General features: G+C 37.4%; 1 protein-coding gene across 7 annotated transcripts in view; it reads left to right on the forward strand.

Annotated features, from left to right (window-relative positions):
- The window catches only part of EPHA6 (EPH receptor A6), a 471,056-nt gene that overhangs the window by 33,992 nt on the left and 411,191 nt on the right, over positions 1-25,873 (forward strand). For 6 of the 7 annotated variants that reach the window (XM_062624018.1, XM_062624010.1, XM_062624012.1 and 3 more), the window contains exon 2: positions 141-205. The exons of the other annotated variant lie outside the window; for it this stretch is intronic. In XM_062624018.1, the coding sequence (XP_062480002.1) occupies positions 141-205 (65 nt within the window). The remainder of the gene's footprint in view (positions 1-140; positions 206-25,873) is intronic. 7 annotated transcript variants of the gene reach the window in all.

Genomic DNA, 25,873 nt, shown 5'->3' on the forward strand with positions numbered 1-25,873 from the left:
CATTTTATTTGCTTTAATAGCTTTAAGCAGACATACTTGGCTAATGTGGCTCATTCAGTTCATAACCTGTTTAATACTTGATGTTGCATATGTCTAACTAGGCAATACCACAAACATACCATTTCTTTTTCCATTTTCAGTTGTGTTACTTGACACTACAGCTGTCCTTGGAGAACTAGGATGGAAAACATTTCCTTTAAATGGGGTAAGTCACCATTTTGGTTTTATTGTCTGGATTTTGGCATTCTGACACTCTGGAAGTGAATGGCTATTATACCTGGGTGGATGTTCTTGCAATCAGAATGATTTTAGTTCTCATGACTGGAGCAGCCTGTGCTGTAAGTAGGAATAACAGACGCGAAAATAATGTGAGTACACATTGTTATGCCCTTTTCTTGCTTTTCTGAGTGTTAAGAATATGTCTTTAAATCTGTTACACATCATAAAGTTCCATGTTAAAAATTCCTATGCTAAAGGAATGCTAGGACTACATTTTTTTGTGAAATAAAAGGAGAAATAATTTTTGATATTGTAACTTGAAATAAAACTGTAATAATTCAAGTGAATATTAGGAGAGACTTTAGCATCTGATAAAATGGTGTCAGGTTGGCTAAATCAGAAGAACATTGTGAATTTGTTAATATTATTAAATCAGTTTAAATATTTATAGAATAGTTTTGTGGGGCTTTTATTTCCTGCACTGACCGTTCTAGTTTGAAGTTCGCTCTTCTAGTTTAGTGTCTTACATGGGTTCACTGTACTGTAACTAAAGGTTGCCAGGAGGCACTTAGTTGACATTGTGTACAGGGCCCCAGAGTGTTAGTGGTGTCTGGTGTACTTGGAGATGGCTTGGCAGGTGAGGCACAGGTGGAGAAGAGGAGCATTTTCACCCTCTGAATTTCAGCCATCAGTGCTTTGCCAGTGGCTACACTGACAAAACGCATCTTCTCTTTCCACCCAGGTAATGCACCTAACAGAATTTCAGAGGCATTTGTAGCTTCACTTTATAAGTGAGATACAATATGCTGGAGCATTTAACACCTATTGTATCGGCTTCTATGTTCTGATGTGACTGTGATTATCACTTCTGTTTATATTAGCTGGCATTGTCTCTAAATTCCTGTGTATCAGGCATACAATTATTTGGTTCTCTGAAATGAGCTCAGAAAATACTGTTTTTCTGAGTGAAAAATCCTGTGTATTTTTAGTTATTTTGTTTCTTGTGATCTGTTCCAGAAGGAAGTAGGAACTGTCTATCCTCAGAGCCTTAATAATCCATTTCCATAAAAAGTCATCTGTGTTTTTGCCCTCAGGGATTTCAAGCAATGTGGCATTTCATAATCTCAGCCTATTTTCAACTTTATGGATTACTCTTTTTCAGAGTTTTCCAGTTCTTTATGTTCCTAGATGAAATCTCAGTGTGTCACGGGTACTCCTATGTTTTATATTTGGTATGCAGGCTCATGCAGTCTGAGTTATAATTCTGAAGTCTTATTTCCTTCCAAAATTCTAGATAAAGCGCATACTGTCATATACCATGATGAGAAATGGTATATGTGAGGAATTTTTTGCTCTAGCTTTGTGATGAGCTCCACTGAATTGAACAGGCATTTGGAAAGCATACAAGATGTAATTTTATTTATTCGATGGTTTCTTAAAAGCTTTAGTTATTCCAATCAAAACAGTCACAAAGAAACGAGCACAAAATCAAAGTTGATTTAAGACATAACTCTTACAACATATCTATTTTGGTTGGTCGTATGGAAAATTAACATGAGTTTTGCAATACACAGAGGTTTTCAAGTATCTTAGGACCTTTGCTGTGTTTTAAGAATTGGCTGTGCTTACCAGAATACAGGTTTACGTTTGAGTCAGTACTTGGGATTCAATTACTGGGGATTTTCCCAAGTAGGTACGATTTAGTTGTTATAAAAATAGCTGGAGTCAGGAAGTGGGAGAAATGTGGTTTGTAGCTTGAGGAAAATAGAATAAGGCTTCCTGGGAATTTAAAAGGCAGAAGAGCCTAGAGTGAAAACTGTGAGACGAGCTGGGTAAATAGTTAAGAGAAGTGCACGTGTACTTTTTACTCAGGGAGAAAATATGTGTAAACTGTTGATGAATTAGCCTAAGCTGTAAATGGCATACAGATTCATGCACACTAAAACAAGTGAGTTTCTGGACGAACTATTGGGGAAGTCGTACAGCTGAGAATCCATGATTCAGAGAAGCATGATCCATTTAAGAAAGAGACTGTAAGATATTGGTGACACACAGCAGGAGATGACAGGATATGCAGGCAAACAAGGTCCTCCATTTCTCACAGTGGAATGAAGGAAAATGCCTTAGGTCGAAAGGCTCCTGTGAGCAGTAGGACCTAGTGGCAGTGCTGCTCCTCTGAAATGGTGCAGAAAGAATGAACAAACAGAAAACCCCAAATAAATAGTGGAGACAAATGACTTACATGAAATGAGAGTTATTTCTCTCACTGAGAGCTATGCAGAACTTTTGATTAAAATCAGTAATTGCTAATTTTTCAGAGTTAGTGTCGTTCTGACAAGCTGCATTAAAATATATCAAATGTACACGTTGCTTTAGATATTTGAACATAGTGAAGAATTGCATAAAGCTATTAAAACATGAAAAGTCCCATTACTGTGGCTTATAAAATATTGAATATGCTAAAGTTAAAACTAGAATATATTTCTGAACTGTTTTGATACAGTTTAGTTCTTTCCCAGGTTTATTCTGGGATTCTGTACCTTACACAAAGGTAACAAAAAACCTGAGCGTTCAAGTGCTCATGTAATTAACAGAATATGACATTTCTGTGCTTCTTCATGTCACTTTTGTATGTAGTCTCTGCAGCAAAAGGTCAATATTCGTGCTAATTATTATTTGATTCTTGAACGGTGCTTTTGGGATCATCTGATAACTTCTATAATACTTACTGATCTAGTAAAGAACAGTAAAATTGTCTTTCTAAATCTCGCACAGACATCAGGGATGTTATTGTATGTCCACAGTCCTGTCTAATCCAGGTTACTTATCTGTTCTGATGTAACTCGGAATACGGCATAATTATTTGTGTGATTGAGATTATCACTGCAAAAGTAAGAACCTCTTTTGTCCTGTGATGGGTCGGTCCATCAGCCTTTTCCCTTTTGTTGGAGGAGAGTGACAGGTTTTGGTTTGTTTGTGCATTTGATTGGTAGAGATTTTTGTTAGTGCATAAATCTTAGAATTAACCAATAACTCCAGTAACTTTAATGAAACCTTTCTCCTCTTCTTCTTTTTTAACTAAGTGTATGTGTTGGTGTTTAGATGTATAAGAAAAGTGTCATTGACGTAAATAGTGCTCTAACGAACATTTCTGAGGTCAGGAGGAGGGGATGATAGGCTTTCATGAGACTGTGACATTAACAGAAGTCATTAATTTACTGGCATCCTCAGTCATGAAGAATGTTTCCATTAAATCAAATAGCAACTGGAAAAATAGTACTTGGAATTTGGTTAGTATTGAGTATCCCTCAGAGATTTCAAACTAACAGGCTAGGGTAAAGTAGGAGAAAAAATTAGGATGTATTTACTCTTTTGGAATTGGCCGAACCTTCACCTCCCAGACTTATTTATGGTAGTTTCAGAAAATAATGTTTGCAAGCTTTCAGCAGTTTCGGTAACCTCTAGAGGTAGCTACAAGCAAGTAAAGATACAACACAGTAGTTTCCTATGTGGCATTTGTATGCAGTGCCATCATATAGCTGAAAAGTTGAGTTATGCACAACTGTGTTATCCATTCCTTTGTAATATAATATGTGATTTTAGTTTTTCATTTTCTCCCCAGTTATTTGTGTAACCTTCCTGAAGCATGAGAATACAATAGTTTTTCTTGCAAATGTGTTTCCTTTATTTTCTTGTCAGATTTTTTTTTTCCTTGTGTTTTGAACAGGTAATAAATTAAATGCTTAGAGCTATGAAATGTAGCATAAAACATTAATATCTTTGAGGTCAGTAGGATCAGCTTTTGTTGATTGAATTCTAATTTAGCTTCTCAGTGATAGGCTGTCTAAAATTTCTGCCTTAATAATGGACACATCTGATACTTCCTGTGTTCTTTGGGCTATAGTTCAAAATGACTGATTGATTTATGAAAAGGCATGTGCTAAGAGATAAAAATAGATCTTTACTCAACAAACTGTCACTCCATAACCTTGAAAAATGTCGAACAGGTTGGTTTGGATTGGGAATGAAACCCTTCATAGGTTTGAAAAGAGAGTGTAAATGTGTCCTAGTGGGCAGGCTACTGGAGTTTGTGTGAACCATCATCCAGGGGTCCAGCTGAAGGCAGTTTGCTGACTTTGGGGACAGGATTACTTTTGCTAGGTTTTCTCACTGCAGCAGGTGGTGCTGTGCCTGTTAGAAGGGCAGTTTTTCCAGGGGATTAAGTATGATTTAAGTGATTTATAAGGTTTTGAACATAAGGGAGGAAAGGAAAAAACCAAAAAGCATAACTGAAATGTATTGGTGCACTAGCAGTAATGCTAACAAAATAATGTACCTTGGGCAGCTCCAGGTGTTGGGTTTTTTTCTTCTATCTTTGGTGTAACTTCTTGAAATAGTTATTTCCCATTACATTAAACAATGTAACACAATTTTGTGAGTGAAGTTTGCTCACGGGCTCTGGTTTGGAGGCTGTTGTCATAAGGGCATGTCTGTTCCTGGAAAACTTCTACCATAAGTATCCAACTAAACTCAAAGACTGCCGTACTTCACATGAGCCAAATCTACCTGGCAGCTGTTAATTTGGAGTAAAGTCTTCTTAATTAAAGAAGAAAACTAATAATGCAAATATGTGCTTCTACCATTAATGTAAATTTTAACTTGTGTGGGACCACTTCATAAACTCCAAAATAATTTTAAAATCAGTGTAAAAAATGATAAGGTGACTCATAAAACAAAGCTGTGAGAAATTATTTACACATGGAAGGGGCTTGTAGAATTTACCTTGTCACAGTAGGCACAATGTATAGCCTCAGCAGTGAAGAGCCTACTAGAAGCCCTCTAAATTATTTGACGGCTGAGTGAGTGATGAAACTATTTTAATCCCATTTCCCACAGTTATTTGAACAGCTTTCTTGTCAATTGGTAAATTTCCTATTGATTTGTCCACAGAAGCAGTTCTGTTTTGACTATCTTCTTTCTTTGGGGGATCTTTTAAGCTTTTAAATAACTCTCAGTAGTTTACAGTTTTAGTGAGGTTTTTGTTTTTCAGTAATGAATTTGTTGAGACTGGACTTGTCAAAGCACTGATTTATTATTTATTTATTTATTTATTTTGCCTACCAGACTGATTATTTACCCTCTCTGTTAGAATAATCTTACACTAATGCATCAGTCAACAATTGACTTAACTTCTTAGCTAATTAGAAGATATTTTTAGAGCTTGTAGTAACATTTTTGAATGGCTTAACACTGGTTTTCATCAGTACTCACTAATCTTTTTTCATGTTGTCATCAGAGGTGATGCTGAGGTTATCCAGTGCTAATGCATAAACATTTCTTCCAGTGTAGCTACATCCATCTTCTCCTTCACTTTTAAACTAATACTCTGAAGGTGATTTGACCTGGGAATATGCCTGAGGACATTCTTACACAATATGCAAGATTTTTATTTCTGCATTTTCTGAAGTGGATTGATTATTTTTTCAGAATTCTCCTGATTTCCTTTGAAGTCACATGGAAACAAAACACTTCTAAAGGAAGAGAGAGAAACTTAGACCCCTTCCTTTAGTAAAACTGTCAGTAAACAACACAGTATAGTAAGGAGTAGTATAAAGTGGGGAAATGGTTAAGAGAAAACAGGGAAAGTAATGTGACAGTGGTGAAAAATGGGAAGATAAGCAAGTAAAACAAGCATCTGAGATACAAGACTAAGATGTGCATAGTGAAAAACATGAATGCAAAACTAGAAAGCGAGATTAGTGCATTAAACATGGCATCATAAGAAAAAAAGCAGGGAGTGAATGGTATATGTGGTGATACTCGGTGTCCACAGTTTAGTTCTGCATTTCATATTATCCAGTTATCTAAAAGCCAAGAACTCCATTTTACAAAAAGTGACAACAGATGCCTAGTGCAGAAATGCAAATGCTCCTCACTGCAGTTCCCAGTTGTTTGGATTTGCTACGAAATAGAAATGGCTTAAGTTATGTGTATATGGAAACACACAATTTGCAAGCCTACCTGGCCACTTGAATACTGATTTTTAAGGATGACGGTAATTTGAACATCTCATGTAGCAGTGTGAATTACAAGATCATCAGTACTTCCAATCTTCACCTTTAATACTGTAACTATTAGAACTCAGTAGATATTTAAATTATTTATGACCAGCAAGATTAATTCATCACACTGCCGTTTTATCAGAGGCTGTATGATTTAAAGCCTAACCATTGCATTTACACAGAAACAAGTGTTTCACTGAAGTATATATTTTTAAGAGACATGGAGGAACCATAATTCTCTTGGTTATTAGTTCCATTAATTAATTAGAGCACTGTTTAAAAAAGGATTCCTACTGTCTGATTCTACCTTCTCGGCCTCGTACCGTATTTAAATCGAGGAACAACTTGTGAGGCCTCACTTGGAGTATTGTGTGCAGTTCTGGTGTCCTCAGCATAGAAGGGACATGGAACTGTTGGAGCAAGTCCAGAGGCAGCCATGAGGACAATCAGCTGTAGTCCAGGTAGATGACATCAACTGCTCTACCCCTGTCCATCAGTTCTGTAGCCCCATCATAGAAGGTTATCAAATTGGTCAGGCAGGATTTCCCCTTAGTGAAGGCATGCTGGCTGTCACCAAGCACCTTGTTGTTTTTCATGTGCTTTATCATGCCTTCCAGGAGAATCTGCTCCAAAACATGGTTTAATGTGAGGCGTCCCTGCCCATGGGAGTGGTATTGGAACTTGATGATCTTAAGGTCCTTTCCAACCCTAACTGTTCTATGATTCTATGATTCTAACTATGTAGTATTTACAGTCAATTTCATTATTTGCTGCAGTACCAACAAATCATCCTGCTACTATACTGCTCTCCTGTTTAACCATTACTAGGCTTTTTCAGTGGGGTAATGATACTGGGAGCTCATCACCAGTACTTCCAATCTTCATTTGGTTCAGTTGGTTCTCACTGTGACTTGTAATTATCTTCCAAAACTGTAGTTTTGCACTGTATAGTAATCTGTCAGTTAGTTAAAAGCAGTATTTCCATTCCTAGATACATAAATATATATCATACTTCAGTGAGCATTCCTGACCGAAATATTTATATCATTTCATGTTATATACCAAATAACTTACCTTTGAAAAGTCTCATTAGAAGAAAAACTTCTGAATGTTTAATTTTGTAACAAAAATAAGATACTTAAGATGCTGTATGACTATATGTGATCTGTAATCTGTGCTTGATTGTTGTAATCTACTCTTAGTCATCCATCATGTGGCACCCAATATAAAGGCTGAAAAAGACCACAGCATGTTATTGTCGCTAAACCATCTTTATAAGGTAAAGGTTTTTTTGGGGTTAATAAGATACTCTAGGGCATTTAAAAGCTGAATTAAGAAGTTTGATTTTATTTATTGGTTCCCGGTCTGCTCTGTGGTTGGAGAAGTGTGATGCAGTGACCAAGGCATTGTAGTTCAGAGTCATCCTCTGCTTCTTAGTACGGTTTATTTTGCTGGATTAACCCTAGCCAATAGCTAAGCCCCTGCCCAGTCACTTGCTTACTCCCACCCAGCAGGAATGGGGGTGAAAATCAGAAGGGCAAAAACTTGTGGGTCAAGATAAAGATAGTTTAATAACTGGGGTTAAAAAGCGTGATGCAAAGGCAGCACCTCACATAAGCAGGCTGATGCCTATCCAGTCTTCAGGCAGTGGCTACTTAAGAGAAAACTGCTCCCTACCCACAGCTTGAATGCAGACCTTTACATTATATGGGATGGAATAGCCCTTTCATCAGCATTCTCTCTCCAGTTCTTGCCTACTTCTCACCTGCTCTTTGAGAGGGCATACTGAGAAACTGAGAAGGCCTTGATGCTGTGCAAGCACTCTTCAGCAACAGCTAAACCACTGGTGTGTTAGCAGTACTATTTTGGTCACCAGTCTAAACCACAGCAACATATGGACAACTATGAAGAAAATTGACCCTATCCCTAACTGGTAAACATAACTAAAATTATTTGTGTGCATGTCAATAGGAAAAAATGCCAATACCAAAAAAACACTTCTATCTGAAGGTGTACTACTTGTATTCCAAGCAAATTGTAGAATCCGTTGGTTTGGAAAGACCTTTAAAATCCTTGAGTCCAACTGTAAACCTAGCATTGTCAAGTCCACTAAGCCATGTCATCAGTACCTCCAGGGATGGTGACTCAGCCACTTCCCTGGGCAGCCTCTTCCAATGCTTGATCGCCCTTTCAGTGAAGATTTTTTTCTTAATACCTAATCTAGGTTTCTCCTGCCACAACATGAGGCCATTTCCTCTTGTCCTATAGCGTGTTACCTGGGAGAAGAGACAGACCCTCACTTCACTACAACCTCCTTTTAGGGAGTTGTGAAGAGTGATAAGGTCTCTCCTGAGCCTCCTTTTCTCCAGGCTAAACAATCCCACTTCTCTCAACTGCTCAATGTAAAACTTGTTCTGTAGACCCTTCACCAACTTCATTGCCATTCTTTGGATACATTCCAGCACCTCAGTGTCTGTCTTGTAGTGGGTGGCCCAGAACTGAATGCAGGATTTGAGATGCACTGTCATCAGTGCCAAATACGGAGAACCAATCACTTCCCTAGTTCTCCAAGCCATGCAATGTTTCTCATACAATGGGTACTGTTTGGTCTTCTGAGTCACTTGGGCATACTCTGAATAGTCTGTGGAACAGAGGACTGAGCTATGGATAGATGTTGCAGAAGTAGCAAGAAGTAAAGTTTTAACTAAGAACTGAGGACATTTTTGATAAAAGATGCATCCTAAAGTCTAAATTCTCCCCTCTATTCCAGCAGTTCAATGGCAATAAAAATATCTAGTTACATTTATGAAAGCTCACCAGCAGGATTTCAGAGGTGTCACAGAGGCTGTGGTTTTAATAACAAGTTTAATAGAAGGTAGGGATTTAGCTGTCAGAACATTTAACAAGGATGAAGGAAAAAGAAGGAAGCTAATCAGATTCTCACACAATACAGGGTATTTAAAGTGATGGCATTGGGAAATATATTTGAAGTCACGTATTTGAGCTGCAGTTTGGACATAATCAGACCCCATGCTCTGCAATACGATATTTAGTATCCTTTTTGGTGGTCAAGATGTTGTATGAAGGAAAAGGTAAATTGAGGAGCTTTTTTTTTCTGGGGGGGTGGGTTTGGTTTGGTTTGGTTTTAGATCAATTTCCATCTGCAGGGATTAAACAATTAGATGTATCCAAGATCTAGTTAAATGTCTAGGAAGGCTTTTGTCAAGGAGTTGCTGTCCCTATTATGAAATGACTAACTTGTGGGAGTCAAGTTTCCGTGTTTCCTTTAGGAGCACCTATTAAAACCTTAAAGGGTTGCTTGAAAAGTCTATGCCCTGGGAGTGTCAGTGTGTCTTTTGATGACTGCCTGATTTTTTGTTTATGCCTGTGTTTCCTGTTAATATGGCACAAATCTTAATTTGCCTGCATATGTAACTTGAAAACTTTGGCCAAAGAACTAACTGTGACTGTGCTGGGAATTGGAGTATCTACTGGATGGATGCAGGGTTACCAGAACATGCTCCATCTGAAGTGGTTGAATTCATGAAAGGCACCATGAAGAGGAGATATTGTCTCCCTCCTTCCTCCTTCTTTATTTTTTGTACATGCATTTGGGCAGTATCCTGCTTATTTTTCATTTGGTTTCATGTGAAACATCTAATTGCAGATTCCATGGGGAATAGTTATTGCCATATACACTGTTGTGTTCTTACTTGGTTATTGCAAACACATTAGGGCCCATTTGTACTTGCCCATTATGCAGTGACAGACCTAAAGCCTTAGTAGCCTAAACAATGAGGTGGAATTTGCTGTAAATTAAACAAATAATAAACCCACAACAAACCAAACAACAAAAACCCCAAGAAACCACTTGTAGGAAAGTATATGTAATGAAGGAGAATGATAAACATATTTGAATGGTTCACTATAGAACAGCTATACACTTAAATAGTAATCTGTAATAGTAAAGCAATAGAAGTGGTCTCTAAACTGCTCAACCAAAACCAATTGATTGTATTTTTAGTGTACTGCGTGGCAAGTGTGAACTTTATGGTAGTAATGTTGTGTATACTTTTTGCATTATTTTTCTGTTCCTGTTCAATTTAAATAATACTGGATATAAATACATTCCTAGGAAAGGCAAAATTTTCTGTATATAACTGGAACTATGGGCCATCTGCGAAGCTGAAGCGTTTTTCTCACTGGTTTTCTAGTAGGATGACCTCTTACTAGGATGTCAAGCTAAGAGTTTGCCATCTCCATTTCATTCTCTGTAATTATCCACATATTTAACATAAAACATACCAAGGGGGGTAAAATCCATGCTGAATCCATAGCTGAAATTCAAATCTATCAATTTAATAGAGAAACAATATGACACTTAATGAGTTTGCCTCTTTCTTGCCCAAGATCTAACTTCTCCAACTCACACCTCACACCAGGTACTCTTTGTTTTCTTGCCTGTCTGTATGCTTTCATGGCCATTAAGGAATCTGTTTTTTCAGGTTTTTTAAATCATTTTTGAGTAGCATGGGGAACATGATAAAGAAAAGGAAAACGAAGCAGGCAGTCTTGTAATCCTTGATGCAGAGAAGGGCTATTTAAAATGACAACCTTTTTTTTTCCCTTAAAAAAGTTTGTTTGCGCTTAGGTTAGATGCAGTTCATGAATTCAGTGCCTGGAAACTGCCAAGTTATTTGCTTTATTTTCTTACTTTTGTATGTTATAATGCACAAAGAAAGTTTATTATTTTTCAATGTATATTATATAGCAAAAGAGGGCAAAGGGTAGCAGTTGCAGTATTTATAATCTTTCATGTTTCTCATTCTAGGTATGAGAAATATGATAGGTAGTGGAGCACAGTAAGTGTTTAACTTTTTCAGTTGTGCAGTCCCACAAAGTTAATGCTAAATCCTATATTGCTTTTTCAAAATACATTGGTTGGAAGTTACAATAGATGAGTACCATATATGGGTTGCACATCTGCGTACTCAGCGTGGGAAAAATGCTTTTTTAAGTCTTTGTAGTTTGCACATCCGTATCTTGCATTCAGAAGTTCACAATATCTTGGCTTACCAAAAAATGCAGTAAGAAGAAGAAGGAAAGTATAATTTAGTGAAAATTAACGCATTTTTGCCTTTTTTTTTCTTTTCTGTAGATAATTGTATTTTTAGAAGGAAAACATACAGGGTTGAGGGAGAAGCAATGATTCATTTAAGTTGCATGGGGTGTGTTTTCAGAGGAGTTGAATTACAGAATTTTTATGGTTTCCGCCAGCATGTCAATCCTCCAAAATTCAAAAGATTCACTCGTATCCATTCCCAATTATATACGATATTGTTCTGACATAATTCAGTGTTCACTGTGCTCATACATGGAATGTCAAAGGAAAGAATGCCAAGTTGAGTGTTGCCTTCATCACTAAATTGTGGAAAAGGAAGGTTGAAAAGAAAGTGGAAGAAAAGCAATATTTATGGAAATAACAGTTGCACAGTGAACATCTTTTTATCTGAACCATTGTATTTTCAGAGACTTAAGAGCTGCTATACTGAACTCCTGAGAAATCCCCCTTGGAATTCCTATGTGCTTAGGAAATGGCCCCATAAATGCTTAAGTAGTTGATAAATACCTAGGTATTCTGAAAAGCAATCTCTCTGGATTGTTCAAAAGCCACAGAAATATTTTTTCCCAGGAGAGAAAGGTAAAAGTGGCAGCAGCAAAAGATGCTGCTCTGTTTCATGACCAGTTACTGCTTTTTAGTCATATGCTGTGTTCAGTAATTGAGGGGGACTAGGCAAAATGCCGAGACTTTTTGTCATTTCTAGTGACAGGAATAATTTATTTTCCAAAAGTGGATCTTCTCTGTCTAATGAAAATGAAAAAAAATATTCGTAAGGATTTGCAATAGCCTGACCTGAAATTGGAAGCCTTTACTTAGAGTTAACAGAAAAGGAAGATAAAAGACCCCAAACAAGCAAAACCAAAAGAACCCCCAAAATATTTACGCTTGAACCTTTCACAGATGTTTAAATACATTGAATGAATTGTTGAAGTTAAAGAAAACTAAGCAATTTATAAAGAAATCTGCAAGCTTGAAGCAGTCTCTAGGCTACTTTTAAATACTAAGCACACACATAGTTCCCCCGTGAAAATTGCAGTGAATCACTTGTTTTCTGATGGTGCTTTAAGTTATGTTGGTACATGGGTACCAAGAGTTTTAAGAGTTGTAAGGATGGAAAGACTGTATGCTCATAGTTTTTCTGCTCTGCTGGAATTCTTGCTGGCTGGATCTTAGTATAGCAATTAGGAATGGTTTGGGCACAATGAAATACTATCTTTCCCAGAGTTTTTCCCTTGTGGTGCTGAGATAGACCTTCCGACTATGACTTTCTGAGAAATTGTGGGACAAGAAGGACTCTCACTATCACTTTATCTGTGATCTTCATTTTAGTTGCAGTCTTCAAGGGGTTGATACGTTCAGTCTTCATCCTTGTAGGCAGAGACAGAGTTTTCTTCCTGCTTTTTCTTGCTCCCTCGCCTGTATTTTATATTCTGTCAGAAGGTACCTGTTTTATCTGCTTCCTCAGTGACATGCATTTTGTTGTCCATGTGTCAATACTAAAAATTCAAGTAGACTATTTCCTAACTCAAAAACGGTCAAGAAGCTGTAGTAAAGTAGATTGTGCACACTCCTTGCCTGTTAACTTTCTCCTTGCTGCGTTGCAGTGATCCCACTTGCTGTCTCTAAGACAGGCCTTCCATGAACTCAGGGCTGAGATGAGACCAAGCCCTCTTATAAATGTTGGAGTACTAAAATTAGGCTTGAGACTGACAAAAATACTGGATTGAAATGGTTCTGTTGAAGAAATTCTTTTCTGCTTTGCTCTCTGCCAGTCTGTCTCTAAACCTCTAGTATGATGCTTGAGCTTGAAAACTCTTCTCTGAAGAACAGTTGTCATTTAAAGTGTACAGCAATTGCTAGTCCAACATTTAAAGAATTGAAAACTGTAGATTTAAGAAGATAGACTACACATGTGATTCAGTGTGCATACCCTGCAAAGGGGTCCAAGCAATTACAGAGGCCTTTGCCACGTGGATTATGTGTTTATGTAAGCAGTCATAGCAGAAATGGATACTCCTTACATAAGCCGAATAAGCTGCTTCAAAAAGTGGAAAATAGATAGTTTGCAGATATGTTTATTGACTTCTAATAAAGAAATGGAATTATTTTTAATAATCATAATTCTTCGGATAACAAAATAGCCAGCAGAAACTCCAGGTGTTTATGCATAATAATTTATAACTGTATTTCAGATTTAAGAGGATAATCCTCCATTGCATTTGATCAAAAGAATCCCTTCTTAAGAGTTTAAAATATAATATGTAACTTGCAGAAATAAATTGAAAGACCCCAAATGCTGTTGAGATGCAAAACAGCATTTGAAGAATGCAGATGTTTTACCGACATTCGGTTTTCGGGTTTCTTTTTGCCACATGAGCATATAACCTTGAAATGAACAGGAATGGATGGTCTCACTTAGCAAAATAGTACAGATTTCATTCTGTGCTTCTGGAAGCTTGATGCTCCTGTGGTTTTTCTTTTAGAAACAAGCAAAAGTTTTCCAGTGCACACACTGAGATAAGGTGGAGATGAACCCGTCTCTGGGTATTGTAATATTGGACAAGGATTTTATCAACCAGATCTCTTTAAAAATGCAAACCAATAAAGTCTCCCAAACAAGGCTATCACTGAATGAGAACAAATATGCCTAATTTCAACTAGCAGCAGTTATTTTAAGAAGCCTATGAATGTTTCTTTAGAACTGACTAGTGTTAAAAAAATGGGTATATTGGAGAGTAAGTAAAAAAGAAGCAGCAACAAAGTGTAACTTAGCAGACACAGAAGCTAAATAATAAATAAATTGTTCAGTGATTTCTCTGCATATCTGTTGGTAGTTTTCATCGGCTTTCAATGCTGCAAGGAATACTCCCAATTTCTTAATTTTTCTTCAGGAAGAGCTCAAACGTTTTGTTTTGCCTCTCAGCTAATGGATACGCAAATGCTCTTTCATTATGCTTATGATTAGTAAGTCATGAAGTGGCGAACATTAGACATATAATTTATGCCCTAAAATTTGGCCAGTAATGTTCAACTTACTGCCATAGATGTCACTGCATACATGTTGGGTCTTATGCATGTCACAAGAAGGCTACTAATAGTTTTGTATCAAAATAGTTTAAAAGGGTGGTAGACTTCATTAGTAGCATTAGCATAGCAAAGGAGATTGCTTTGGTTCCCTGTCTCATGTAGGCTAGCTAAAGGGATTGACTTTAGCTCCCTGATTCTTGCCATGATGATTAAGGGGATTTATTTAAACACCCTATTTCGTGGGGCATAGCTACTATAAAAGGATTAGTTTTGGATTCCACGTTCATGAAGGAAAGCTAAGGGGATTAGCTTTACCTTTTCATTGCATGACAAAATAACTAAGGGCAATTGCTTTCACTGACCATGTGGTTGCATCATAATTTTTCTTGCCTCTACTGTTTTTTCAGTTTCTTTTCCTCTGTTCCTTCTGCCCAAAGGCATTCTACTTCGTTTTCTGCCCTGCAATTAGAAGGCTCATATTGAATTTTTTATCCATTTAGGGAAATTAATGAGAAGTAGTGAAATTCCATGTTTTTGTTCTCTTCCTCAGTGAAACTCAAACATTAGTATTTCTGTGGTAGTACATGTTCTTCTGCAGTTGATTTCTGGCAATGAACATGACCATGAGCTTCAGCTCAGTAGCTGAAGGACTCAGAGGACTGTCTGCACTGCCAATAGGAGCAAACCTGCGGAAATTCTTGGTTAAGTCCAGTGAATGGATCACCAGAACCACATGTAGTATAGCCAGTTCCATGCAACGCCAAATCCAAGCCAAGAGGCACTCTGGAAGGGCAGGGTTTGTTAGCTAGGCAGCAAAACCCTTCACTTGAATGCTCTCAGAAACTCTCCTTGTGTTTCTGCACACTGTTGCTTCTTTGAATATGCCAGTTCCAGTAGAAAAATCTCAGAGGCCTTTGTATCAAATTGCATTGTTCAGCTAGGACAAATTAATATCTTTCAACCCACTTAGAAGCAAATGAGATGTCTGTATGTAAATTCAAACCAAGGTACTTCATGCACAGCTAATGAATTTATCTCTGTGTCATTAAATAAACCGGGATCTGTGCCCTGGCTTTGAAGATAGGTGTCTCTACAAAGCCATGATAAATACTTGCTCTTATCTGAATCTCTGTCTAGGGGATGAGCAGTTTTTAGTCTATAAATCCAGAAACTAGTGAGCTTCTTTTTTTTTTTTTTTTGACAATCTTTTTTTATATCTTTTTAATCGTTACTTATGTGCCTAATGGAATTGCTTGAAAATTTATGTATAGGCTTACCAAAACACTGTGACATATGCCTGTTTTAAAGGTAAGTATTTATTCTGGTGTGCTTAAAGTTAAAAATACGTTCAAATTCTGTGAAGAACCGGTCTTGTATATTTATATTGTGTCAGAATACATAGGTATGTAAGCAATCGGAAAAGAATAGACGTTGGCTTTTAGCTGAATGCCCTAACTCAGCTTTAAATTTCTAAGGCTCTTCAGCTGTGATGTTTTTCCTTTGCCTCTAAAAGTAAATTGCAACAAAACAATTTGGAAAGAAAGCTGACTTTACATGGATTTTTTTTTTCCCATTTCTGAAGAGAAAGAAGTGCAATGAAGAAGTTCTTCCAGAAATGCTAACCTGCCAAGCATTGCATGTCTTGAGCCTTTTATGGAATAGGTAGTAGTTTATTAAGGAAAACATGCAGGAAACCACCTCAGTAAAAAATGAAATTCTCTGTAATGTATTTGTGGTAGCAGTGCTATGAGAAATTAGGTTTTAAGTCAAGCCCAGCTGATTTACCCACATTATAGGATCAGCGTGTGATGAAGATGAAAACAATTTAGTCCTCCTTCCCCTGCCCCATTTGGGTCAGTGCAGGAAATTTCCTGAGGGAGCATGTTTTGTTCTTCAGAATTATTTTGATTTATATACTAAGGGTGAAGGATTTCCTTCTTTGCCTGCTATGGAAGAGCCAGAGTAACAGGGTAAGAGTTACCGCAGTGGCTTTAATCTGAATATTCCTTCCCCAAGGGAGTCACTGTGAATCTACAACCTGGCTGCATGAGCTAATTTATGGTAAATGATTATTAAATTTTATATTTATTTACTCCACTGGAATAAAGTTACTTCCTGCGTGTATTTTAATATGAACACAATATAATATGGTACTGGAGATAGCAAATGAATCACAGTGGGATAAATTTTGCTCAAGAGTAAAGCTTGAATCTTTATGGAGAGTCGAGGCAGGTTTTTAAATGCTTTTTCTGTAGTGCTGTTGTATACAGTAGGGCTTTTTAAAATTTACACCATGTTTTGTGCCCGCAGTGTTAGGGTTACTCAGAAATAAGACAGAACTTCGGTGAAGACAAATTTAGACATAGGAACATTTGCTACGAGTAATGAGTGCAAGGGTTTTTTAACTGAATGTTAAAAATAGGATTATAGGAGTAACTATAATACATGGTTATAGTCAACTGCATTAGATTATACAGAGGAATAAAGCATAGGAAGCTTTTTTGGCTTTAAGCCCCAGAAAAATGTTTTCCTCAGGAGTTCCACTGAAAAGAAATTTTTCCTTTTCAATATCCCTCTTTTTCTTCTCTTTATAAAGGAAATTCATTAAATATTAATGACAGGTTGCCAGTAAGCAAAACCCCCAACCTTCCTATGGTCATCATAGTTCACTTCCTACCAACTCTTGGAAAATTCCACAACAGAAGTTTAACGGAGACTTGACCGTTTTTGAAAGCAGCATCAGAATGATTTACTATTTCTATGAACTGTAGTCCTAATTTCCCTAGCATTTTACTTCTCTATGAACTTCAGTGAAACTTTGTAATTGTTAGTGACTCTAGCCTACGTGCTGCTGATTCACAGGATGCATTGAGGTTCAAAATACTTAATTGTATACACTGGCTAAACATAATTTTTTAATTTGCCTTCTTTTAATCTTCTGCAAAGGTACATTAGTAAGATTTTGTTTGCAAGTGTTAAAAGTCGGGCAGGGGATCCTTTTGAAAAGCTTCTGAATTTTAGCTAAAGGAAATGGTTGCATTTGAAATGGCATTTCTAATTCCTTTCTTAGAGTTGTAATTTTAAACACAACTGTTCTTATTGCTACGTAGAACTGAAATATTGTCAAAGAAAGGCCCAGTAAGTGTTAAACTACTTGTTAAGAAGCAATATACTTTGCTGAAGCCACTGTTTTCTGTGATTGTACTGAAAACAAAATGGATTATCTACTAAGTTGTGATTTAAGAATAAGGTCAAGGATATCAAAGACACCAAAAATGTTTCAAAAGATTAGTGAGAACTTGTTCCTATGCAGTTCTGTGGGTGACTTTATTTTATTTTTTTTAGTTACTTTGAATAGAACCTTTTTTTTTGATATTTTTTTTTTCCCTTTCTATGTTTTGACTTATTCAGATTTTACTTCATTACAGGAGTTGAATGTGTATTGCTCATTTTGATCTATTTACATTTGCACTGATCCATCAGAGCTGGTTTGTTGAAATTTTAGGAGTGATACATAATCTTGTCGTTCCATAGCATAGGACACATAAATACTGTGGGACAGTGTCACAAAAAAAGTTCTGCATCAATTGTGTCATACCTGGTTTCCTTGAAAGTGGAATTCAACAATTTCTATAGAGTGTGGTTCATATGGCCGGGAAAACGCTGCCCTCCCTGTAAAGTTCATAGCCTTATGGGATATGATTTGTAATTACTTTCATTACCCTTGGGAATATGACATTAGAAGAATAATACTTTCATTCAAAATCTTAGTTTGTCTAAAATAATGCCAGAGCTAATGCTGACTAATGTGGTATTTGATACAGCAACTTCCTTAATCCGTGGGTTTTTAAAAACCCTTTTAAACAGTAAGGTACATTTTGAGACCTTAAATTAAAGGCAAATGTAAAGTTCTGACTATTCATGGATTTGCTTGCTCTTTTTCACTTATTAAAGAAAACAGGGGACTAAATTTTAGCATTTGCAGGTGAATGTAGAAGAAACAGGGAGAATGTCTTGGGCACCATCTTAAAGTGGAGTATTTTCCTATCTGTATCTTGGTATAGATGCAGATGGCATCTGGCATGCTTGATGGAACTCCTTGATCTAAAAATGTATGCAGTATAGTTTATAAACTATGTCTTTTGTACCTGTTAAATTCATAGATGTGTGTGATATATACAGTATTTACCTCAAAAATTCGTTGAAACCCTACCGATACTGCAATAACAAAAATCTCTGAACCACTGGTAAACAGGAATGGCATGCATTAGATGCATCCTTGTCTCTAAACTGGAGAGACATAAATTTGATGGATGAACCACCTGCTAGATAAAGAATTGGCTGGATGGCCACACACAGGGAGTTGTGATCAATGGCTCAATGTCCAAGTGGAGACTGGTAAGAAGTGGTGTCCCTCAAGCGTCAGTGTTGGGACCAGTCCTGTTCAAAACCTTTGTCAGTGACATGGACAATGGGATTGAGTGCACCCTCAGCAAGTTTGCTGATGGCACCAAGCTGTGTGGTGTGGTTGATATGCTGGAGGGAAGGGATGGGTTCCAGAGGGAGCTTGATGTGCTTGAGAGGTGGCCAGTGCTAAACAGTGCAAAATGCAAGGTCCTACACCTGGGTTGGAGCAATCCCAGGCATAGCTACAGATTGGGCAGAGAAGAGATTCAGAGCAGCCCCACGGAGGAGGACTTGGAGGTGTTGGTCAGTGAGAAATTGAACATGAGCCTGCTTCAGTGTGCGCTTGCAGCCCAGAAACCAACCGTATCCTGGGCTGCATCAAAAGGAGCGTGACCAGCAGGTCGAAGGAAATGATCCTGGCCCTCTGCTCTCGTGAGACCCTGCTTTTACAGCACTGTGTGCAGTTCAAAGCACAGAGAATTGGTGAATGCTCCATCCCTGGCAGTGTTCAAGGCCAGGCTGGACAGAGCCTTGAGCAACATCATCCCGTGTGAGACGTCTGTGCCTTGGCAGTGGGGTTGGAGCTGAATGATCTTGAGGTCCTTTCCAGCCTTGACCAGTCTGTGGTTCTGTGATCTACCTGAAATGAGAGTGGAGGCAGGACAATGCCTACAGACAAAAGCAAAGAAAGTATTATAGGAGCATAAATGTTTGAGCCTATGTTTCTGGACTAAATATTCTCAGCAGGGATCACACCGGGCATGTAGATTTGTGCAAGAGACTTGACTGCATTTTCCATCAGAGGTGGAAGCGTGACGGAACAGATATTTTGTGCATGTAAAAGTATCTGAATCTTTAACTTAGGTATGGCTCTTTTAGTGTACCTAAGGTTTAAAATGTGCATCCATGGATCTAACTTTCCATTTGCCTTGGATGAGGGCTGCACAGTCAAAGGACATTTTGTCAGAAATCTCTTGCAGTGGACAACAGTTATGCAAGTGTTGCTCAGAGCACAACTGGAAGGACAAACAGTTTAAGGAAAAGGGAATTCAATAAAGAGTTTCAGCTGAAAATGAATATCTATGTCCATAAAAGCTTTAAATTAAATAAAAAGCAAAGGATTCTTCTCTTAAGTGAATTGATAAATTGACATATCTTACAAAAAGGAATCTCGGTCTAATTTTGAAGACCTTATAGCCGAGTGACATATATAAGATTTTATTTTCTTAAGATCTTCTTGTCCCTTGTAGAAATGCTGTGCATTCATTTCTATCATAAACGCAGTGCAAATGGTTTTCAAGCTATGTGACAGTGTGTATTTGGTATTGTACCTTGTTGAAGAGACAAAAAGTTTAGAGCTCAGCTACCTAAGAGAAAAACCCCTCAACAAACCCTATGGAAGGTACTAAAGGAATTTTGCTTTGTGAATCCTGTAATTAGTCAAGAATAAAGGAGTGATCAACACATGCCACATTTTTACTCTGATTTTCTTTGTATATAGCTAGTGCAGTATGCTTTCCAGCAGAAAATACACGATGTTTTTGGTAACCATGGCTAGTATCAGTTTTGTCACTTTCAGTTTAAATTAATTAAGATACTGTGTTAAGTGCAGAGAGCATTTTGTTTTTAATTAGTTGCTGATTTGTTGATAGCAGTAACACTATAGAAATGTGTAGATTATTCTCTATGATCATATATGCCTTGTGATACGCTGCATTTTAGAAGTCACTATTATATTCCAATTGTTGTAAGTCTAGCTTTTTTGTACCCTGCTGTCTCACAAGTGTTCTGGCTGCATTTGTCAGTTCATTTGGTTTCCTTCTGCTCCCTTCCAATCTGTCAGCAGGCTTGCAACATTTTCATTTCTGCTAGCTGCATCGGTTAGATTCCCCTCAGTGTTCAATCTGTTCGGCATTCGTTGTGCCACGTTCTGTGCTGAATTTGTAATTGTGTCCGGAAATAGTAACTGACAGTTGGTCAGTTGGAAAATGGGACAGCTAAGAAATTAGGATGAAATTAGTTTAATGTACTTAAACCAAAAATGACAAATCATATGTAGGATAATATAATATAATAATAGGTACTTCATTTAAGACAAGAGTATTGTGATTGAATTTTCTGAGTCAAGAATGAAGTTTTGCCTCTTTAGAAAAATGAGTACCTCGTAATTCAAATCTGTGGTCCACATTTTTAAACTTCCACCACCATATGTAAAATATCCCCAACCCTAGCTAGCTTTTGAGATGTCATGAGCCCACTTATCAAACACGGAGTGAGGATTTGCTCCAGTCTACCATGTCTATGTCTAAATTAGGTTCTGGGAGGGTTTTTTTATTGCTCATATATGTTTACTATATCAGATGTTTGTGGTTTGAGACTTGCATGTCAGTTGAATATATCCCAATATCCTGCCATCAGTATGTCGTAGGGCGGTGTTAGAGTATCACGCAACTCTGATCAGTGGAGTCCTTTATCTTTATTATGCTCATATTCATAAGCATAGCCTCAAAATCTTCAACTTGTAAAAGTCATTATCAGTTAATGTCTTCAAAGCATTGTAGATCCTTTAAAAAAATAAAAAGTTGTGCTTCCAAAACAGTACCAAGCTAACCAACCCCCCCCAAACATAAATGCCTTGGCCTTACTCTGTGTAGGTGCATATTGAAAAGAGGTATGTTCATTTCTAACTAACAACAATTTGGAAATACTGTGTTTGTCTCAAACAAAGATGTTTGTCTCTTTAGCTTAGCCACACTATGCAATGGCATCTACTTTTGCAATCTTAAATGCTTCTTTATTACAACTGTGCGTTTGTGTTAAGAATATGTCAGCAAATACTAAAATGCTCCCTTGGAAAGTTTTGAATAAAAAGGTGTGCTCAGATTATTAGTTAGGAAGACCTTTCATATGAAAATTAGACTGGAAATGTTCATTACAGTAACTGCTTTAAGAATCACAGAATTTTTTGGGTTGGAAGCGATTTTAAAGATCGTCTAGTTCCAGCACCTCTGTCATGGGCAGGGACACCCTCCACTAGAGGAGGTTGCTCAAAATGTCATGTAACGTGGCCTTGAACACTTCCAAGAATGGGGCAGCCGCAATTACTCTGGGAAACATGTTTCAGAGTCTCACCACCCTCATAGTAAAGTTTTTTTTTCCTAATATCTCATCTAAATCTCCTCTCAGCTTGAAGCCATTCCTCCTTGTCATGTCACTTTGTAAAAAGTCCTCTTCAGATTTTTTGTAGGCCCCCTTTAGATACTGGAAGCCACTATAAGGTCTACCCTGGAGCCTTCTTTTGTCCAGGCTGAACAACTCCAACTCTCTCCACCTGTTTTCCTAGTAGAGGCTCTCGAGGCCCCTGATCACTTTCTGGGCATTCTCTGGACTTGCTCCAGCAGGTCCCCATGTTTCTTGTGTTGGGTTCCCAAAGCTGAATGCAAGTCCTGCAGGAGGGGTCCTAGAGAGCAGAGTAGAGGGGTAGAATCACCTCCCTTGACCTGCTGACCATGCTGCTTTTGATGCAACCCAGCATATGGTTGGCTTTCTGGGCTGTGAGCGCACACTGACGGCTCATGTTGAGCTTTTCATCAATCAATACCACCCCAAGTCCTTCTTCTCAGAGCTGATCTCAGCCCATTCTCTGCCCTTCCCTTTGTCATATCGACCTCATCGCACAGCTTGGTGTCATCAGCAAACTTGCTTAGGAAGAATTCGATCCATGAGATCCAGAACACTGTCCATGTCGCTGACAAAGAAGTTAAACAGTGCCAGTCCCAGTACTAAACCCTGAGGAATGTCACTCATCATTGATCTCTAGTTGGACATTGAGCTGTTGACTGGAACTCTCTGAGTGTGACCCTGCAGCCAATTCCTTACCCACTGAGTGGTCTAGATGTCAAATCCATCCCTGTCCAGTTCAGAGATGTGAATGTCATGTGGGACAGTGTCAAATGCTTTGCAGAAGTCCAGGTAGATGACATCAGTTGCTCTTCCCTTATCCACCAGTGCTGTAGCCCCATCATAGAAGGCTACCAAATTTGTCAGGCATGATTTGCCCGGACGAATTTGATGGCCTTTCATGAAGCTGGAATTAGGAAGAGAGTGCATCCCTTTTTAGGTCATGTTAAGCAGGTAATATTAAATATGTCACGTTCAGAAGTCATTAAGAACCACTGGATTTGGACAGATATTCAAAGATTGAGAATAAAGAACTAGAGTTGTTGACAACTAGGCTAGCATTACTCTCGTTTAGGTGATGAAATACACACCTAAAGAAAGACACCATATAGGAATTTTGAAGATACCATCATTTGGAGAGAAGTAAGGAGAAAAAGAAATAGGCATAATGTAAGAATGATGAAGTCATCTTGTTACATATTGCTGTTACTTTTTTGTTATGTATGACGACATTACCAAATATAGACACTCATCACAATTCTAGTTTTTCTTCAGGGTGATGGGTACAATCAGATAAAACACATCGTGCCAAATGTATACCAGATGTCTGAAGTACTTCAGAAGAATTGCATCTATAATTTAACTAAATTGCCAGAAAAGCGAGTAAAGATAATCAGTGTAAGTAATCTGAAAGTGCCTGGAAGTGACAGAGGACAATTGGTAAAATTGATGCAATATAGATTAGCCGTGAGTTTTGTCACTCTCAAAGTGTCATATTATATTTAGCTTGCAGTGGAATATACTGGTCTGAATAGTACACAATGTTATTTTCCTACACTATGAATCTCAATAAAGCTTAGTAGTTGCGTATATTTTCAATCCAAGTTTGACAGACCATTTGCTATTTGGGAAACAATTTGCATCAAGAAATCAATAAAGAATGATGGTAAGGTTTAATATAGTATTGCTTTCAATAGACTAGGTGATAGAATACACAGTAGAAATCTTTCAGATCAGTAAAATAGATCATGTGAGAGGTACTGCAAATTGATTTTGGCACAAGGGAGTTAGGTACATATTTGAAAGTTTGGTCTATTCATAAATTTAAGAGACTATGAAATTATTAACACAAATGTTAGAAGTGCGAGTTTGTATGTCCTTACTCCTAGGATTGACTGTAGGAATAGGGAATTTTTCCATACATGCATTTCTTAGAACTCAAACAAAACATGCTATCAATATGCTGGTCCACAGGTCTTTGGTTAAGTAAACGATATAGTTATACCTGTTTATCTCTCGGGCAGCCACACAAGGAAGGTCTTTCAGCTAGGATTTAGTGATGGGCTAAGTCACCGTGGCTTTTGTCTTCAGGAGAACACTGCTAGAGTAGCTTGTGTTTTGTTAAAAAACACCTACAGAAATAAACTCTTCATTGCATGCAGTTCATTTAGATCCGCTTCTGTAAAAGGTTTCTAAAAGCCTTTGCATTTATTTATTTCTCCTCTTCTGTTGCAGCTTAGAGTCCTCTTTAATTTTTTTTTAACATGTGTAATGCTCTTTCAATAAAAACCCAAAAATAGAGATTGAAACGGTGTCTTACAAGTATTGTTTGTGTTGCTTGCAATTTATACTGAACTATTTTGCCCCAAGCAAGTCAACATTGTTCTGTTGTTTCCCACTTGTATTGACTGAATACTTTCCAACATATAATTTCAGTCATTCAGTAGGTAGATCCTTTGCACTGATTCTAAAGCCACAAGACAAGGAAAATACCTTTGCTTATTGATATTTTTTCTGTTGCTCTAAGCTGAATAATCGCATCCACGAAGTTGTGAAATGTTTTCAGAACAAGGTGGGGGCTTGTTCTATTTACTCAAAAGTCCTAAAGGTAAATACAAACCATCTTTCCCTATTGAGCTTGCTTTATTCCTGCTAGAAGCTTCAACTCAACTCAACTCATACTTTCTTTGATACAATTTTGAAATCTTTTATCAGTACATGTAATAGTTAAAATTCTGTCTTAAGACTGTTTCTGGTAGTTGTAGACTGGCTCCCAGTGGACATCTTGTTTATGTTGCCAGGTCAAGAAAGAGAAGTACATAATAAGAAAGAGGGAAGAGGACTTAGGCACTAAACTTAGCAGTTTTCCTTTTGATTAAAACAGGGTAAGTGCACCCCAGCAATGGGACAGTCCTCTGTTACGAGGACAGTGAACAGTGGATGCAATTAAGGAAGGTTTTGTTTCTTTGCTATAGTGGCCTACTAAGGAGGAGAAAAATGACTGCTGTTGCTGAACCCAGGACAGTATTGCTAGTCTTTTTGCTTTCATAATACTAGTCTATTAAGAAAAGAAAAATCTAATTTGGAAATAGGAAGTTCAAAAAAGGAAACATTTTCTGTCAAAAATCTGTGGAATCCTACAATTTGTTATACAACTGAAGAGAAGAATGGAAGAACACTGATTCGGAAGACCCTGTATTTAGATGGTTAAATCAGGTTGTCCTTAGAGGATTGCCTTTTACTTAATCTCAGTAAAGGAGATTATTCTGAGCTGCAATTTACTGTCACAAAACATTCCATATTTTAGGCTGTCGAGACATAAAAAGTTAAATCAATGGATGGAATTCAGAATGATCAAACTTTACATTTAATCTATTCATTGATAGCACAGGAAAGAAAATGGTGATGATTTTTGTAAACCATCTACATCTGTTAGAAAACTATCTTAGTAGATAATTTATTAAAAAAATTCCATTCATATGGAGACGTGGGATTATGGTCAATTAAACTATGTAGTTAGGTCAAAAAGTATGGGAAGAAATTGTCTACTTTTATGTAGTAGTTACTGTTCAGGAGGATAGTTTACATATATGCACACAAACAGTCACTTTTTTTGATACAAACTGCGTCTCACGATTGGCTTTGCGAGTGACTTAAAAATAGCTCTTCAAAGTACAGTTCTGGTGCTTTGTAGCATACATGAAGTCTCTACTGCATAAATGCATTCCTAAATACTCTATGACAGAATTCGTACGTTTTGCAGAGGTTTCATTTAAGTTGCAACCTCTCCCTGTCCCATGGAAAATGAGTTGTTCGCATTCAGTGTGCAAATAATTCTGATGCTGTTAAGACCAGA

The sequence above is a fragment of the Pezoporus occidentalis genome, unplaced genomic scaffold (genome assembly GCF_034315485.1).
Source record: "Pezoporus occidentalis ecotype Australia unplaced genomic scaffold, CSIRO_AGI_Poc_V1 ctg26, whole genome shotgun sequence".
NCBI classification, from domain to species: Eukaryota; Metazoa; Chordata; class Aves; order Psittaciformes; family Psittacidae; genus Pezoporus; species Pezoporus occidentalis.